Raw genomic sequence first — 17,014 nt, 5'->3', positions numbered from 1 at the left:
GTTTGTACAGTATAAAATGCATTACGTCTATGGAATGTCCCCACAAAACATGGAAACGTGTGTGTGTGTGTGTGTGTGTGTGTTATGTTTATATATTTATTAGTAAACATCATAATTTAGAACAAACAGGAAGAAGACATAGGCTAAGATGTAAGGTAAAAAGAAGTAATAGAAAACGAAAAAAATATGAAAACTTTAATAAATGGAAATATTATTGATATTATGAACTCGTTCAAATCTTTAATCTTTCTAAATAAGTTATAAACGTAACGTGATAAAAACGCTATAAGAAACACATAGAGGGATCAGACTTCGCCAGAACACCGGATATCTTCACTTATTATTTTCTATTCTAATTATTAAAAGATTTTCAGATGATTTCATCACTCCTGTCTGTCCGATTGAGGGCTTATTGCAAACATAAACACCTACGTTTATCTTCAAATGGTGTCTTCGACGACGGTATACTATAAAAATGAAGGTCATCTATTTTGGCATTCCTATTCTGACACTCAACAGCACAACAAGACATTTTCTAGTAAGATATATTGTTCGTTTCACTCGTGTCTCATTCATTTCCACTGTTTTTCTGCCACCACATTGCGCGCGTGACGTAACTGTGACCTCGACTCGCAAAAGGTCTATAAAACCATATAATGTCTGCAACATATCGACCAGTCAGGTCTTCATCGAGCACATTTCGCAAGGCAACTATTTTTAAACACGTGATAGCATTGATTGCATCATAGCAAATGTGTGACATAGCAAATACACGATTACATCCAGCTTTATATCAATTTAAAAATATTTAAAATAAAATAATAATGATAAAATAATAATATATAAAAAAAAACATACTGTATACATTTTACTATGACCTATCAGCAATGCTAAGCAAAGGGTGACTGCACTTCAGATGATAAAATATAACAGTGCTGTAAATTATTTCGGATGCTTTTGGTCACCAACATAATTTGCACAGTTACATTTGTACTAGTAAATACATATATACAGTATACAGGTATGCTAAGTTGTTTGGCCATGGCTTATCTTGCCTACGGCACAAAGAGAGCCTGGACTGTCCTCTTGAAAAGAAATTTGTATGATTCCCCTACACACACACACGGGTTTGTTTAAAAGGAGTCTGCTGTTTTAAATGCACCCGCTGTGACCAATCAGCAGATAATACCAGTTCACCATTTCTCTGCTGTCAGCACAACACAACCTCTGTTACTAACTTTACAGTGGTACAGCATCTGTCTGTGTATTCTCTCACCAATGTGAAAGAGATGAAAATTAGACTCAGATTTATTTCATATTATGTAGATATGCTGATAACTGGTATCTGTGGTTAGACAGTGAAACCAGAAACTCCTGAATCACTCCCTGAATCTGAACAGCAATGATCACTATTGTATCTAGTGTGCAACCAGATATAGCAGAAATACACAGACGTCACTTTTTTAAGTTTTGGATTTGGCAGAGACCGTAACAATTTGGTTGTAGTTAAAAAATCTGTCTTGTATTAGTGTTATTAGTTATTGTGGTTCATTTTATAGGTGTACATGGCAACATTAAACTACAAAGAGTAGAGAGCAATGTTGTGTAAGTTACTAAAAAATGATCTTTAATCATGTAATTAGATTACTGTACAATTTACGGTTACACTTTACTTGAAGGGGGGTCATAATCATGATATGACACGTGTCATGAACATGAAGGAGATTTTATGAACATTTATGACAACTGTCATTAAGTGTCATTTGTTCAATTGTGTAATTTTTAATGCAAAGATGACATTGTTTGAAATGTCTTTGTCATGACAACTTGACATAAACCAATACATCATCACCTGTCATAAATCGGTCAAAAACATGACATAGCAGAATAATTATCAGGCTTAAGAGAATACCTAGCTTTAGGGGTTAACATTACATTACACTGTCATTAAAATGTCAATAAGTATTTATACGCTGTCAAATATTTTATTACAGCGTCATGAATATTTTTCTTGACCTCAACTACAGTGGTATTAATTGAACTTGTCAAAAAGTGTTAATACTATGTCAAATAAGTTGAAATACCTTAACAGAATCCAACAGACACGTCAAAAGATTATACTTAACTTTATGTATGTGCACAATATATAAACTGACAACTAACAGAAGTTGTTCTTCCTCACACAGAGGGTTCTGAAATTTTCTGACATAGAAGAAAATACGAACAAAACATTTAATTAATTAGTTTTATTTAAATAACTGTTTTCAGCGATATGGACCCAACGCTGCACGGCTTAACCCATTATTGTACTGTTTTCATTTAATTTTAGGTAAATCTGTCTCCAAATGCCATAAAATATAATTTCATCAATTTGTATTATTATTATTATTGGATGATTGATTTTATTTCTTAAACACCTGGAAAAACATTATGAACTATAGAATATTCATGAGGTTGTTATAAAACTATTTGACAGAGTATTAACACTTAATGACATTTTAATGACGAATTACATCTGTACCACTGTAGTCGAGGTCAAGAAAAATATTCATGAGGTTGTTATAAAACTATTTGACAGAGTATTAACACTTAATGACATTTTAATGACAAATTATATTTGTACCACTGTAGTCGAGGTCAAGAAAAATATTCATGATGCTGTTATAAAACTATTTGACAGAGTATTAACACTTAATGACATTTTAACGACAAATTATACTTGCACCACTGTAGTCGAGGTCAAGAAAAATACCCATGATGCTGCTACAAAACTACATGACAGAGTATCAACACTTAATGACATTTTAATGACAAATTATTTTTGTACCACTGTAGTCGAGGTCAAGAAAAATATTCATGATGCTGTTATAAAACTATTTAAGAGAGTATTAACACTTAAATACATTTTAATGACTAATTATATTGTACCACTGTAGTTGAGGTCAAGAAAAATATTCACGATTTTATTATAAAACTATTTCACAGAATATTAACACTTATTGACATTTTAATGGCAAATTATATTTGTATCACTGTAGTTGAGGTCAAGAAAAATATTCACTATTTTGTTATAAAACTATTTCAGAGAATATTAACACTTAATGACATTTTAACGACAAATTATATTTGTATCACTGTAGTTGAGGTCACAAAAAATATTAATGACGCTGTTATAAAACTATATGTATTAACACTTAATTACATTTTAATGACAAATAAAATTACTGTATTACTGTAAAAAGTGGTCAGTTTGTAATGTCAAGTTGTCATGACAAGTTATGATGTATTGGTTAAGGTCAAGGTAAAAGACATCTCAAACAATGTCATCTCTGCATTAAAAATTACATAATTAAACGAATTACACTTAACTCATTCACCGCGAGCCTTTTTGAGAAAAGTTGCCCACCTGCATTTTTGTGATTTTAACAATATTTTCACAAAATTCCTTGCAGGAAAAATTATTTTCTATAAATATATAAACATACAAATTATATCAAATTAAAGAACACACCCTCTGCTTTCAAACAAACAAACAAATAAACAAACAAACAAAATGGGGGAAAAAACGTTTAATTATATATTTACTTTTTCTACTTAATTTAACCACTGAAATATGGATATTTCTCTTCAAAATACAACATTGAGCAAAAAGCTTAAAAAATTGCGTTTTTGTAAAGGAATTTATGTTAGAGATCAGACTCAGAATGACTATCAAACATAAAGGCAGTTAAAATAAATCATTAAATCTTTTTAACTTCCGTTTTTGATGCATTCGGTTTGGCGCCATCTGGTGGATAAAAGCGGAATTACACTTTCACTTTGAAATTCGTCCAGAAAGGCATATTTATTAGTTAAATATGAACTCATAAATGACGAGATAACTCGTCAATGGCGGTGAATGAGTTAATAACAGTCATAAACGTGCATAAAATTTCCTTCATGTTCATGACATGTGTCATATCATGATTATACAGGTGTCATGTCAGACTTATAAACACCCCTTCAAGTAAAGTGTTACCCAAATTACTCTCTCCAAAATAACGTTATTAACCAGTATTTTTTCTAAGTAAACCGTTTTTGGAACGTAAATGTTCAATGAGGAACGCAAAAATGAAAACGTTAAAATATCGATTCTGCTCGGAGTGAAACGATTGATAATATTTTTCGTTTTAAAGCCCTGCTCAGTATACCCAAACTACTGCTTATTAATACTTAGGAAAGTAGTTGTTAATTATAAGTATTGGTAGAACTGGAAAGGGTGGGTTTAGGATGTAGAATAAGTTTTGTAGAATAAGTTTTGCAGAATTAGGCATTTATATGTGCTATTTAAGTGCTGATAAACAGCCAACATCTTAATAATATTAATGCTGTTAATTAATTGTTAATTAATTGTTGTTGTTTAGAGACCTCTAGTGGTGAAAATGGCATATTGTGCCTTTAACATCACAGAGGTTCTGGGTTTGATTCCCAAGGAACAGAAATATTGCTAACAAATGTATAGCCTAAATGCACTGTATGTCGCTTTGGGTAAAAGCAGCTGCCAATTATGTAAATAAAATTGGAATGGGAAGAATTGAATTAAAATGCTAGTTCAGTCTCAGACTGAGACTGATAAACAAGCCAGAGGCTTTAACAGAACTTGTTTATTTCCAAATCTGAATTAGCAAGAAACAGTCTTGCATTTCCATTCTAACAAGGTCAGACGGCTGCCGCTAACACTCACACTACTGCAAATGATACACACTTCACCGTGTGAGGAAATGTATCCCAGCTCCTAAACTTTTGTGCTGTTTTCCCCTGTGGCTCCCAAGCAGCGTATTTTAACATTTTCATATAGACCATAATGAGCTTACACATCGTCTCATCAATATTAATGGGCCGTCAGGCAGAAGCATGTGATGGAGCCTCTCTTTAAAACATTTGCCCATTAAGGGAAGATGATTAGTTGTTATAGACGGTCATGGTGTTAGCTGCGGTCCAGAATGCAAATGTTCTGACTAATTCTTCTCATATATTCTCTCTCTTTCACTCGCCTAAGCTAAACAAACTGTAATTTTTATGATAACGTAAATCATACAAATGCTAAGAAAATTAAGAAAAATTGCATTCAGTTTTTTGGGTTTCTAACTGTTTGCTGAAAGTGAATCAATCATTTCATCATTTAAAGCTGCATGTCAAACTTTAAAGAGATGAAAATTACCGCATGATTTACTCACCCTCAAGCCATCCAAGATATGACTATCAACTTTCAGATCAACACAATTGAAGTTATATTAGAAAATGTCCTGGGTCTTCCAAGCTTTTTTTGTAATGGTAGTAATGATGGTAATGGTGCTAATGATTTTGAAGCCAAAAAAGCATCCATCCTTCACAGAAGTAATTTAAATGGCTTCAAGGGGTTAATAAAGGCCTTCTGAGGGTACTTTATCCATATTTACACTGCAAAAAATGACTTTCTACACTGCAAAATATTATTTTCAAGAAAAAAAATTCTTAGTATTTTTGTCTTGGTTTCAGTAAAAATATCAAAAAATTATTAAATTAAAGAAATAGTCAATTTTCTTAAAAAACATCCAGATAGTTTACTCACCACCATGTCATCCAAAATGTCGATGTCTTTCTTTGTTCAGTCGAGAAGAAATTATGTTTTTTTGAGGAAAACATTGCAGGATTTCTCTCATTCCCATTGACCCCAATAGAGCCCAACATTCAATACTTAACTAAACACTTAACAGTTTTTTTCAACGGAGTTTCAAAGGACTATAAACGATCCCAAACAAGGCATTTTTTTTGCTTGTTTTATGCACAAAATCACTTAAATTGGATATTTTTGGTCTAAAAACTAGACTTATTTTCTTGGGTCGTTTTGCTCATCAAGAAAAAGCATGTTGATTTTTAGACATTTTTACTGAAAACAAGACAAAAATACTAAGAATTTATTTTCGTGAAAATCATTTTTTGCAGTGTAACTTAATATTTTTGTTTTGTTGACCTAAGAAAATAAGTGTAGTTTTTAGACAAAAAATATACAATTTAAGTGAATTTGTGCTTACCCCATTGGCAGATATTTTTGCTTGTTTTAAGCATAAATTCATTAAATTATATATTTTTTGTCTAAAAACTAGATTTATTTTATAAGGTCATTTTGCTCTTCAAGAAAAAGCATCTTAATTTAAGAATTTTTTTATTTCTACTGCACTGCAAAAATGACTTTCTTACTTAGTATTTTTGTCTTGTTTTCAGTAAAAATATCAAAAGATTCTTAACTTAAGATGTATTTTCTTGATGAGCAAAATGACCTAGGAAAATAAGTCTAGTTTTTAGACAAAAAAATTTACAATTTAAGCGAATTTGTGCTTTAAACAAGCATAAAAAATCTGCCAATGGAATAAGAAAAAAATTCTTGAATTAAGTGTTTATGAAAAAAGTAAACTTTTTTCAAGAAAATTTTATTTATTCCATTGGCAGATTTTTTTTTTGCTTGTTTTAAGCACTAATTTACTTAAATTGTATATTTTTGTGTCTAAAAACTTATTTCCCTAGGTCATTTTGCTCATCAAGAAAATAGATCTTGATTTAAGAATTTTTTAAATATTTTTACTGAAAACAAGACAAAAATAGTAAGAATTTTTTTCTTGAAAATATTTTTTTGCAGTGTAAGAAAACCATTGTTTGCAGTGTACACTGCAAAAATGATTTTCAAGAAAAAACAATATTAGTATTTTTGTCTTGTTTTCAGTAAAAATATCTAAAAATTCTTAAATTATGATGCTTTTTCTTGATGAGCAAAATGACCCAAGAAAATAAGTCTAGTTTTTAGACCAAAAATATCAAATTAAAGTGATTTTGTTCATAAAACAAGCAAAAAAATCTGCCAATGGGGTAAGCAAAAACATTTTTTTTTTCTTAAACACTAAATTAAAAAAAATTCAAGAAAGATTTGCTTACCCCATTGGCATATTTTTTGCTTGTTTTATGCACAAAATCACTTAAATATTATATTTTTGGTCTAAAAACTAGACTTATTTTCTTGGGTCATTTTAACTGTCTGACAATGATTTTCTCATCCCATTGGCAGATAATTTTGCTTGTTTAAAGCACAAATTCACTTAAATTGTATGGTTTTTGTCTAAAAACTATACTTATTTTCTTAGGTAATTTGCTCAAGACAATACATCTTGATTTAGGAATTTTAAGATATTTCTACTGAAAACAAGACAATAATACTAAGTAGGAAAGTCATTTTTTGCAGTGTAGTCACTCCCTTTCAAAGTTCAGTATCTCTTCACACAAGTATATTATCTTTTGCTTTGGTATCAAAACTAGTATAAAGAATTGTGTCATTTCCAGGCAGTATAATGTTTGTGATTTGTAACAAATATTGTTTTTTCCCAGCTGCTGGACTGCTTCGTGATCCCCGTGGTCCTTCTTCTGTCCTGGTTCTTCTTGTTAGTCAGGTATAAAGTCCTGCACTTTGCAGGAGTGGGTGTTTGTCTCCTGGGCATTGGCTGCATGGTGGGCGCAGACGTCCTGGTGGGCCGACAGCAGGGTCTCGGTAAGTCCCGACATCCCTATGGGTCGCTGTATTATACCGAATCCCTCGAGTGGTGTTGTGTTTCGCATACATCCACAGTCAAAACATTACATCAGCGTAGCACTAGTCGATCCTCCCCAGTACAGTGAATCCTGGGGATTGATTCGATCTCTGTCTGTTATTAAATATGAATGAACAGTAGGGTTTGTCTATGTAATTTCACGCACGGCTTTCCCCGAGGGACCGGCTTAATGAAAAGCATACTAATTTGCTTGAGATTCTGCAGTTGTTAGAGATGTCTGAATATAATTTAGCCACCAGCGAGTGGATATTATTTTCATCTTCTTGGATAAAATTGGGATGCTTTGTTTATACACTGAAACCGTTCATTTGATAAACTGTGGGAAATTACTGTAAGATTTTTTGTGTGCCTGATGGGATTTTCTTATTTAATTCTTTCCCCACAAGCATTTTAAAAAGTTGCCAGCCAGCGCCAGCTTTTTTTAATGATTTTCACAAAAATTTAATTTCTGCCAGAAAATGCTCAATATATATATAAACATACAATATATCAAAGAAAGAACAGAGCCTCTGCTTTAAAAAAAAAAGTTTCATCCTACCTTCTTTTTATCACCTCTCAAATATGGGTACGTTTCTTCAAAAAACACCAAATTTTGAGCAAAAAGCTGAGATAATTCAATTTTTTGTGAAGGACTTTTGATAGAGATCAGATGCAGAGCAATCTTTAAAATATACTTTCTCTTTCACGTGAGGCACTACTTTTGAGTTGTATAAGTTGCGGAAGTCCACCACCTGGTGGATACTAGCAGTATTGCGGAAAGCCAGAAATTCTCGTCATTTGCAGGGAAGCGTTTTCTCTTAATTGACGAGATAACTCATCAATGGTGGGGAAGGAATTAAAAAAGTTGCTAGCCAGCGGCAATTTTTTTATGATTTTCACAAAAGTGAAAGTTCTTCTTTAAATATATAAACATGTAATATATTAAATAAAAGATGAAAAAGGTTTTCATCCTATCTTCATTTGTTTTCTTTTTATCATCTCTCAAATATGGGTATGTTTCTTTAAAAATACCACATTTTGTGCAAAAAGCTGAGATAATTGCATTTTTGTGAAGGACTTTTGTTAGAGATCAGATTTAAAGCGATTATCAAAACATACACAGAGTTTTTACTGTTTTTGGTCAGTGGATACCTCAGTGTTTTATAAGTTGGGAAAGGGCGCCACCTAGTGTAGAATAGCGGAAATATGGATTGCCCTAAAAACTTGTCATTGGCAGGGAAGCCTTTTCTTTTAATTGCAGGGAAAGAGTTAATTGAAAAGTGTTTATTTGGTAAAAAGTCAATATTTGATTATTCAAGTTTTGAGAGTTAGTAATCACATGTCTGGACAGGTCATAGAGAAATAGGGCTGGGCAAAAAAAATAGATTTTTCGATTAATCAGGGTTTTTTTTACGTGGTCGATTCAAAATCGATTCTCAAAGACCACAAATCGATTTTTTCCCCATATTTATTTCCGCAAACATTAAAGTAAGATTAACGTTAATTGAATTACTAGTCTTCTCCACTAGTCACCCTCTTTTTTTCCTTGTGCGATGTTACCAAGGAGCGTGAGGCGAGCCTGTCATTCATTCATTCAGTCTATATTCTTATTTAGAGAATCGAGTATAAAAGCCGACAAGAGAATCGGGATCAAAAATCAAACCGAGAACTGAAATCAAATCAATTTGAGAGTGTGTGAATCGAATCGATTTGAGAGCTTGTGAATCAAATTGAATCGATTTTCAACATCTGAATCGATACCCAGCCCTATAGAGAAGTCTATTGGACAAAAAGTGTTTTGATCCTGGATCTATGTTTCATATAAAAAAATGAACAGAAGAGAATTAAATAAATATTTGCGAGCTTGTTACTTTAGTAAATATCAAATGCATGGATTAAAACCTAACATAAGGCTTACATCTGCTCCATACAGGTGACCAGAAACTTTTAGGGGATCTGTTGGTGCTTGCAGGAGCGACGCTTTATGGCATTTCCAATGTTTGCGAGGAGTTCATAGTGAAGAACCTAAGCAGAGTCGAATTCCTTGGCATGATGGGTCTCTTTGGCTCTTTCTTCAGTGGTATCCAGCTGTGAGTCTCTTACTCTAAACAGTCCAAATATAACCCCATCTTAACCCTTTAATATTTTAAAACGACACATCTAATACCGTATCATTACCATTCCATAGTTCTGTAATACCAATAATGCAATGATCTCAGTGGGAATTATTGTTAAATTCCCTGCTATCCCCTCAGCCACCTGCTGTCTGTATAAAGTCATGTACTCCACATCCTCCCTCCAGTTTGACATTTACACAGCGTGCATCTGTAAGCGTCATTCTTCACAATCTCTAGGATACAGCTCCACAACTCCCAAATCCAAAGCCAGCTGGAATGTTCCCTGGAATAGTCCTTTCATCCATCTGTAAACCAGGCCCATTTGGATCGCCCGTGTGCCTCGGCAAGCGTACATCTGCTGCAGCTCGAGTTTTTTAACCACTGTCACTGTCATTTAACATCTTTGTTCCACCATTCCTGAATGTGCTTTAATGTCTATATTTGTGCCATATTTACATAGATGCCAGCAATGCTGTTTATTCATGCCAGCTGCATCTATTTTGGCATAATTATCCTGAAAGGCTTCTTATCTGAAAGCCGGCTGGAGATGTGGACGACAGTCAAGTTCTGCTTCCGGTTAGAGCCTGACTGCTTCATAAAAGCCTAAAGTGGCGTGAAGAGAAGATGTGCCACAAATAATCAACTGTCACTATGATGGATTGAATTGTAAAGTTTCTGATGTAGTTATTTTTATCCATCATGTTGGTCATTTTTCTAATGAGTTTGGAGATTTGATATCATTTTGAAGTGCGCATCATTGCCATTGCCACATCAATGACATGACATTAATTATTTTGTGTCCGAATGTAAAAGGGTTAAAGTTTCAAAATAATTTGCAGATTACTTGCATACATTCTCTTTTTTGAAGACAAAGTCTAAAATTTTGGGTTTTATTTCAATTTGAAAGAATATTTAGGGCAGTGGTTCTCAAACTGGGGGCCCGCGAGATGGTGCCAGGGGGGCCCCAGTTTTATGACATTTTATAAAATACATGAATTTATTATGAATTCTGTGTAATTAAACCAAAAAATATATATAAGGCTACTAGTCAACAGCACTACTCTGAATAATTTTATGTTTTGTTTAATTAAAATGTTACATTTGAGAACAAATTTATCATACATTTTTTTTGGGGGGCCGCAAAAAAAATGCACTGTACACAAGGGGGGCCGCACGCTGAAAAAGTTTGAGAACCACTGATTTAGGGGAATATTGCAAAAATCTCAATGTGGTGTAACCGGTCTACGGAGCCCCTAAGGGGACATGGAGTAAAAATTAAGTGAGGTTTGGTTTCGCGTGCGCACGTGGGGCTGTCGCGTGCGCACGTGAAACTATAGTGTTTAGTTTTGTGTGCGCACATGAAACTATTGTGTGCGCACGTGAAACTTTAAAACTTTCATGTGTGCACACGATAGTTTCACTTGAGCACGCAAAACTAAACTTTTTTTTAAAATTCTGCACGTGAAAGTTTCACGTGAGCACATGAAAGTTTCACGTGAGCACATGAAACTAAACTTTAATTTTTTTTAAATCCATTGTCACCTTAGGGCAGGGGTCGGCAAGTAACTTTGGCCGCGGGCCAATATTTTTTTTAGCCAGTAGATGGCGGGCCAACTGTTGTTGGCACACTTACGTCTTATTTTGAATTAGCCTAGTATAGGCTATCTGATCTTTTGTCAAGAAACATTGTCTTTATTTCATATTTAAAATACTAAATACGGCATTAAAAATTGCTAAAAACATGGTAATGGGTCTGTGTATAATTCGTTCAATCGTTTTTTTTTTTTCAAATTAAAAACAAAAATGAAAAAATTAACCACCACGGGTTTTCTGATTGTGTGCTCAGATAAAAAAATTAATTACTGAATTAGACATTTTTTTTTATTTAACTCCTTTATAGGCATAATATATCAATGAAATCATTTTAAACAGATCAAGTACTATAGTGGTAATATTACAGGCATTTATACTCTCATGAAATACTCTTACAGTCCGACTTTTGAACTATTCCTTTTTTATTAATATTTAACCGGGACACACACATACACACCTAAGGTTTAAGGAGGTCTCCGCTGGACTGTTTTTTGTCCAGCTCCGACAAGGTTCTATTCATAGATTAATTTGTGTTCACCCGCTTTATTTCCCGACCTGACGGGTCCGCAAAACTTAATGTCACGTTTCGTTTCCAGAATCTCACATGCAAATGTCTCTAACGAGACAGATAATTTTAAATGTTATACAAAAATTGTGTTCGTGCCAATAAAAATATTATTTTAACATTGTATTCATTGTATTTATAATGAAATATAAATAATAAATTAAATAGGACAAAGCCTCTCACTCAAATTTCTCACCATCATAAACCGAGTTGGTTGCGGAGTTGCTTTTCAAATTGCTGAACATCCTCCTTTGCCAAATTTATAACGTTTTAAACGGAGGTAAAGATCAAAGAACTATGCGTTAGGAAAATTAATAATGGCTTTATTTTAATAGACATGTAAAACCATATTTTGGCGGATTACTTTCATTTTTTTAACGAATTTACCTGCCCATTTAGTCTTAATAATTAACGGTAAACGAACTTGACTTGCTGTTTTCGAAGGCAGGTCGAACCTTAGGTCGGGTGCTCGAGCCCCAAGTTCAAGTAGCAGAAAACAACAGTATTCCTTTCAAATCTACTTTAAAAGTGTATTAGTTAAAATATTATTGCAGTAAAAGAGTTTATTTTTATCATATTTTGTAGTGGTTTCTAAAAGCCAGCAATTACTTTTCAGTAATTTGCAATGTCACGGAGTTTAACGTCTTCACGCGTGATGAATTGACATGATTTACGAGGTAAATTTGCAAATGATTCATGAAGTCATACCTCTGCAATTATGTGATCGATTGTGTTTTAGAAGTATGCTCAAACTCTAATGAGAGTTATGATCGCGGATGCGCTGGTAGAGAAAGAGAACGAGAAAAAAGCGGCCCGTTAAGATAGCTATTATACGCATTTTTTTCAGGACATTCTTGCTATTTGTCAGTGTAGCAATAAATAATAATAATAATAATAATATACGCGAATAAATAATAATGAAAAAAGTTCAAAAGTCGGACTGTAAGCGAATGAGACTTACAGGAAAGCATGGTTGCTATTCAAACCCTTATTAAAACCCTTATTAAAATGTAATCTGTTAGTACCTGATCTGTTTAAATTTATTTCATTGGTATATGTCTGCTAAGGTGTTCAATTAAAATTTGTCCGAACCCGTTTTCATTCATTTTTTTTATTTTTGATCTGAGCGCACATTCAGAAAACGAGTCGTTTGATTTTAGTTCAGGAAATAAATAATAGAAAAACAAGTCGTTTTTCTTTATTTTCTTTTTGGTTTTGATTTGAAAAAACGAATGAAGGAATGATACACGGGGACATTTTTGTAAACTGTTATTGTAAAATAAAAAAGTCTGATTAAAAAAATTAAAAAACGGACTTCAAATTAATCCGGCGGGCCAGAAAATATTGCTGGCGGGCCACTTTTGGCCCGCGGGCCGCCAGTTGCCGACCCCTGCCTTAGGGGCTCGGTACCGGTCTGTGTCAATTGGTGTAACTAGTATCTTTTTAATTTAAATATAAATATAGACGGTTTCAGCAGTAACAACATAAACAAGCGGCTGTCGTGGTCCGCACGTAACTTCCGGTAAACTCCGCTAAGAATAAATAACAACAAAGTTTTTTAAATGTAGTTGTTATTTATATAACAAGTAAAAAAACAACACGTAGATTACCTAGGAAACCAAAATATTTGTTATTTTCGACAAGGCATTTGTCCAAGAGATCAGTTTAGCAACTAGTCAGACCATAAAAAAAACGAAACCTGAAGTAAAGTTCGGATCCAGATGTATCGCGTCAGCGCACGTGCGTCCGATGAAACGGTCTATTTTCATAAAAAATGTGGAATCAAATATAATCATCTAGTTTAGTGTAATATGATTTTTTACATAATTTGTCAAAGAATATTTGACAAAATGGTGCAAATAGTACCTTTTTTATTTAAATATAAATATATTCATAAAAAATGTGGAATAAAATATAATCATCTAGTTTAGTGTAATATGATTTTTTACATACATTTTTACATCATTTGTCAAAGAATATTTTAGAAAACATTTGTCAGTAAAAATATTACAAAAACGCATTCAAATTTACATTTAGAAAAACAAATAAAATTATTTTTTCAAATGATTTTTTTTTTTTTGACGATTACATGACATCAAGGTAAATAAACTATTTAATATTTCTCATTCTTTGCTGCAATTGGTGATTATACCATTTGACATTTTCAGGTCCATTTAGTCTTCACTTTCATAAAAATTGTGAAAATTTTATTTTTTATTGCATAAAATTAACATAAATACACTATGTGCATTGAAACAAACTTGATGTGTGCTTTTAAAACAAGTTTTTTTTTAAGATTTTTGAATTTCTCATCCTGCCTTGTTTTTGTCACTGACCCATTTACTGCATAGCCAGTGTAGGTTTCCTTAACTAACCCAGTATGGTATCCACCAGTATTGTAGTCGAATCTAACTTGAGTCCGAACCAAGACCAGAGATTGAGTGTCGAGTCCGTGTCAAGACCGAGTCCATATCCAGCTTTATCTGGACTTGCTTTTTGATCCCGGACTTGATCTCTGGTCTTGGTCTTGACTCGGACTTGACTACAGCACTGGTATCATGTTGTAAGCAATAATATTTCTTGATCTAAGCCTCCACTCATTTCAATCTTAAAGGAACAGTATGTAGGATTGTGGCCAAAAATGGTATTGCAATCACACAACTGGTGGCCAATACACAAAATGACCACATAAACATCAGTTGAGGGCTGCAACTCCACTTTTTAAATGACAATATCCGGGCCATACCACTGTTGTCAGTGATATAAGTTTTTGAAATTAAAATGATTTCTAAATGTCTATTGACATATCAGGGCCATTTTATGATTAATTGATATACATTTCTTACATACTGTTCCTTTAACACCCATTTATGAGTGCTGTTTATTTATATCACACATTTCAGCTTTTAGAAACTCATTTTGTGTACAATACATTTTCCAGGTTCATGTCCCGGATACCAATATTTTAACAGTTCCTAAAAAATTAATTACTTTGTGGGATTTCCTGATGGAGATAAAAGTTAAGATTGTGATTTTTCAGTAGTTTTACAGCACACCACGAGTGTATTTTTAGTATAGTTTGTTGTTTGCTTAAGGCATCTGATAAAGTGTTAGGTCTCGGAAGTGAGTTAAAGGCGGAGTCCATGATGTTTGAAAGCCAGTGTTGATATTTGAAATCACCTAAACAAACACGCCCCTACCCCAATAGAATCCGGACCTTCTGTTGATAAACCCGCCCCACACATACGCAACCCGGCGTTTGATTTGATTTTATTGGCTATAAGTGTGTTTTGGTAGTCGGCCCGTCTCCTTTCCCAACGCGTTTTTCAAACATCGTGGACTCCGCCTTTAATTTTTCTTTTACAGCTCTCTCCCTTTCTCTCTCTCTCTCTCTCTCTCTCTCTCTCTCTCTCTCTCTCACACACACACACCCTTATAAAAAGTGCACAGCGAGATTACAACAGCATGTTACATAAAGATGATTCAAATGGGAACTTATGTGCTAGGTTTAAATGTGTTTTTTTATGTCAAAAGGATTTGAAATTATTTGTTAATGCGTTAAATTATTATTTTTTGTTAATGCAACTTCTTGTCATGAAAAACCTCACTGGATCTAGAATATTCTCTGTTTTGTTCAGTGACTGCATCATATTTGACATGTGGAGCTCTGGGATCTCTCTCCTGTTGATGTTTCTCTAGATGCTGGTCGACCAGTGAGACTCGTAACCTTGGCAACAGATCATGGATGCAGACCTGTGATGGTTTTACAGTGGTATCATATGAGGCTGTGGTTATAATTGTATGTGTTTGTGTTGGGGTGGGCTGACCTGATGTCATTGTTAGTAAATCTGAGAGGCTCTGATGGCACCGGGTGAGTATGTCAGTGGAATCCCCAGACCGCTTGTGGGTCTTCAGGGAGATTGTTCACTCTTTGCCCTGTCCCATTGGATGTGTCACTCTTCTTGTTATTACAGCAATCACCCACCTGTCAGAATGAAGCATGCTGTCGAGACTTTGGAGCCTTGGCTATTTATCTTGTTCTGACGGTCTAATTCATCAAAGCTCAGCTGTGCTCACCTGTGGCTGACCGGAGTTCTTTTGTGTTTTTTTAGGGCCATTATGGAGCACAAGGAGCTTCTGAAGGTCCAGTGGGACTGGCAGATAGGTAAGCCAGTTTTTACACTTGGTTTGATGGCCTGGTGTGAACATGAGTTGGATGTAACGGCCCTCTTCCTGAACCTGCAGGTTCACATTGATTTTTTTACTCCAGTTAGATGAATATAGTATAGAGACAGATGGATAGATAAAGAAAATAGACAGATGAAAAGGTACAGTCTATAGACAGATGGATAGATAGAATATAGAGACAAATGGATTGAGAGAGTAAAGAAACAAATGAATGGATATAGTATTAGACATGGATAGATAGACTACAGAGAGAGATGGATAGATAAAGTATAGAGACAGATGGATTAATAGATAGAGTTTATAGACAGATGAATTGATACACTATATATACTGATGTATAGAGACAGATGTATTGATAGATAGACTATATAGAAAGATGGATATATACAGTATATAGACTGATTGATTGATAAAGTATAGAGACAGATTGATAGATAAAGTACCCAATCAGTTGGATAGATACAGTATATAGACAGATGGATAGATGGAGTACAGAGATAGATAGATGGATAGACAGATACAGTATCTAGAAAGATGGATAGAAAGAGTATAGAGACAGATGGATAGATAGAGTATAGTCTATAAAGATAGATGGATGGATACAGTATGTAGAAAGCTGGATAAATCAAGTATATAGACGGGTGGATCGATAGAGTACATAGTCAGATGGATAGATAGAGTACAGAGATAGATGGATAGATAGAGTACCTAGGCAGATGGATAGATACAGTATATATAGACTGATGGATAGATAGAGTATAGAGACAGATAGATTGATAGATAGAGTATATAAACAGATGGATAGATAGAGTACAGAGATAGATGGATAGATAGAGTACCTAGGCAGATGGATAGATACAGTATATAGAAAGATGGATAGAAAGAGTATAGAGAAAGATGGATTGATATCATAGAGTATATAGACAGATGGATAGATAGAGTACAGAGATAGATGG

At 33.7% G+C, this 17,014-nt stretch overlaps 1 protein-coding gene across 1 annotated transcript in view; it reads left to right on the top strand.

Moving 5' to 3' along the window:
• slc35f1 (solute carrier family 35 member F1) overlaps nt 1-17,014 on the top strand; it is a 106,788-nt gene that overhangs the window by 67,424 nt on the left and 22,350 nt on the right. The window contains exons 4-6 of the mRNA XM_073856320.1: nt 7,396-7,555; nt 9,529-9,685; nt 15,983-16,035. Coding sequence (XP_073712421.1) covers nt 7,396-7,555; nt 9,529-9,685; nt 15,983-16,035 — 370 coding nt within the window. The remainder of the gene's footprint in view (nt 1-7,395; nt 7,556-9,528; nt 9,686-15,982; nt 16,036-17,014) is intronic.

Source organism: Misgurnus anguillicaudatus, chromosome 18 (genome assembly GCF_027580225.2).
Source record: "Misgurnus anguillicaudatus chromosome 18, ASM2758022v2, whole genome shotgun sequence".
NCBI classification, from domain to species: domain Eukaryota; kingdom Metazoa; phylum Chordata; class Actinopteri; order Cypriniformes; family Cobitidae; genus Misgurnus; species Misgurnus anguillicaudatus.
The sequence above is the reverse complement of the archived record's forward strand: the minus strand, read 5'-3'. Positions and strand labels throughout refer to the sequence as shown.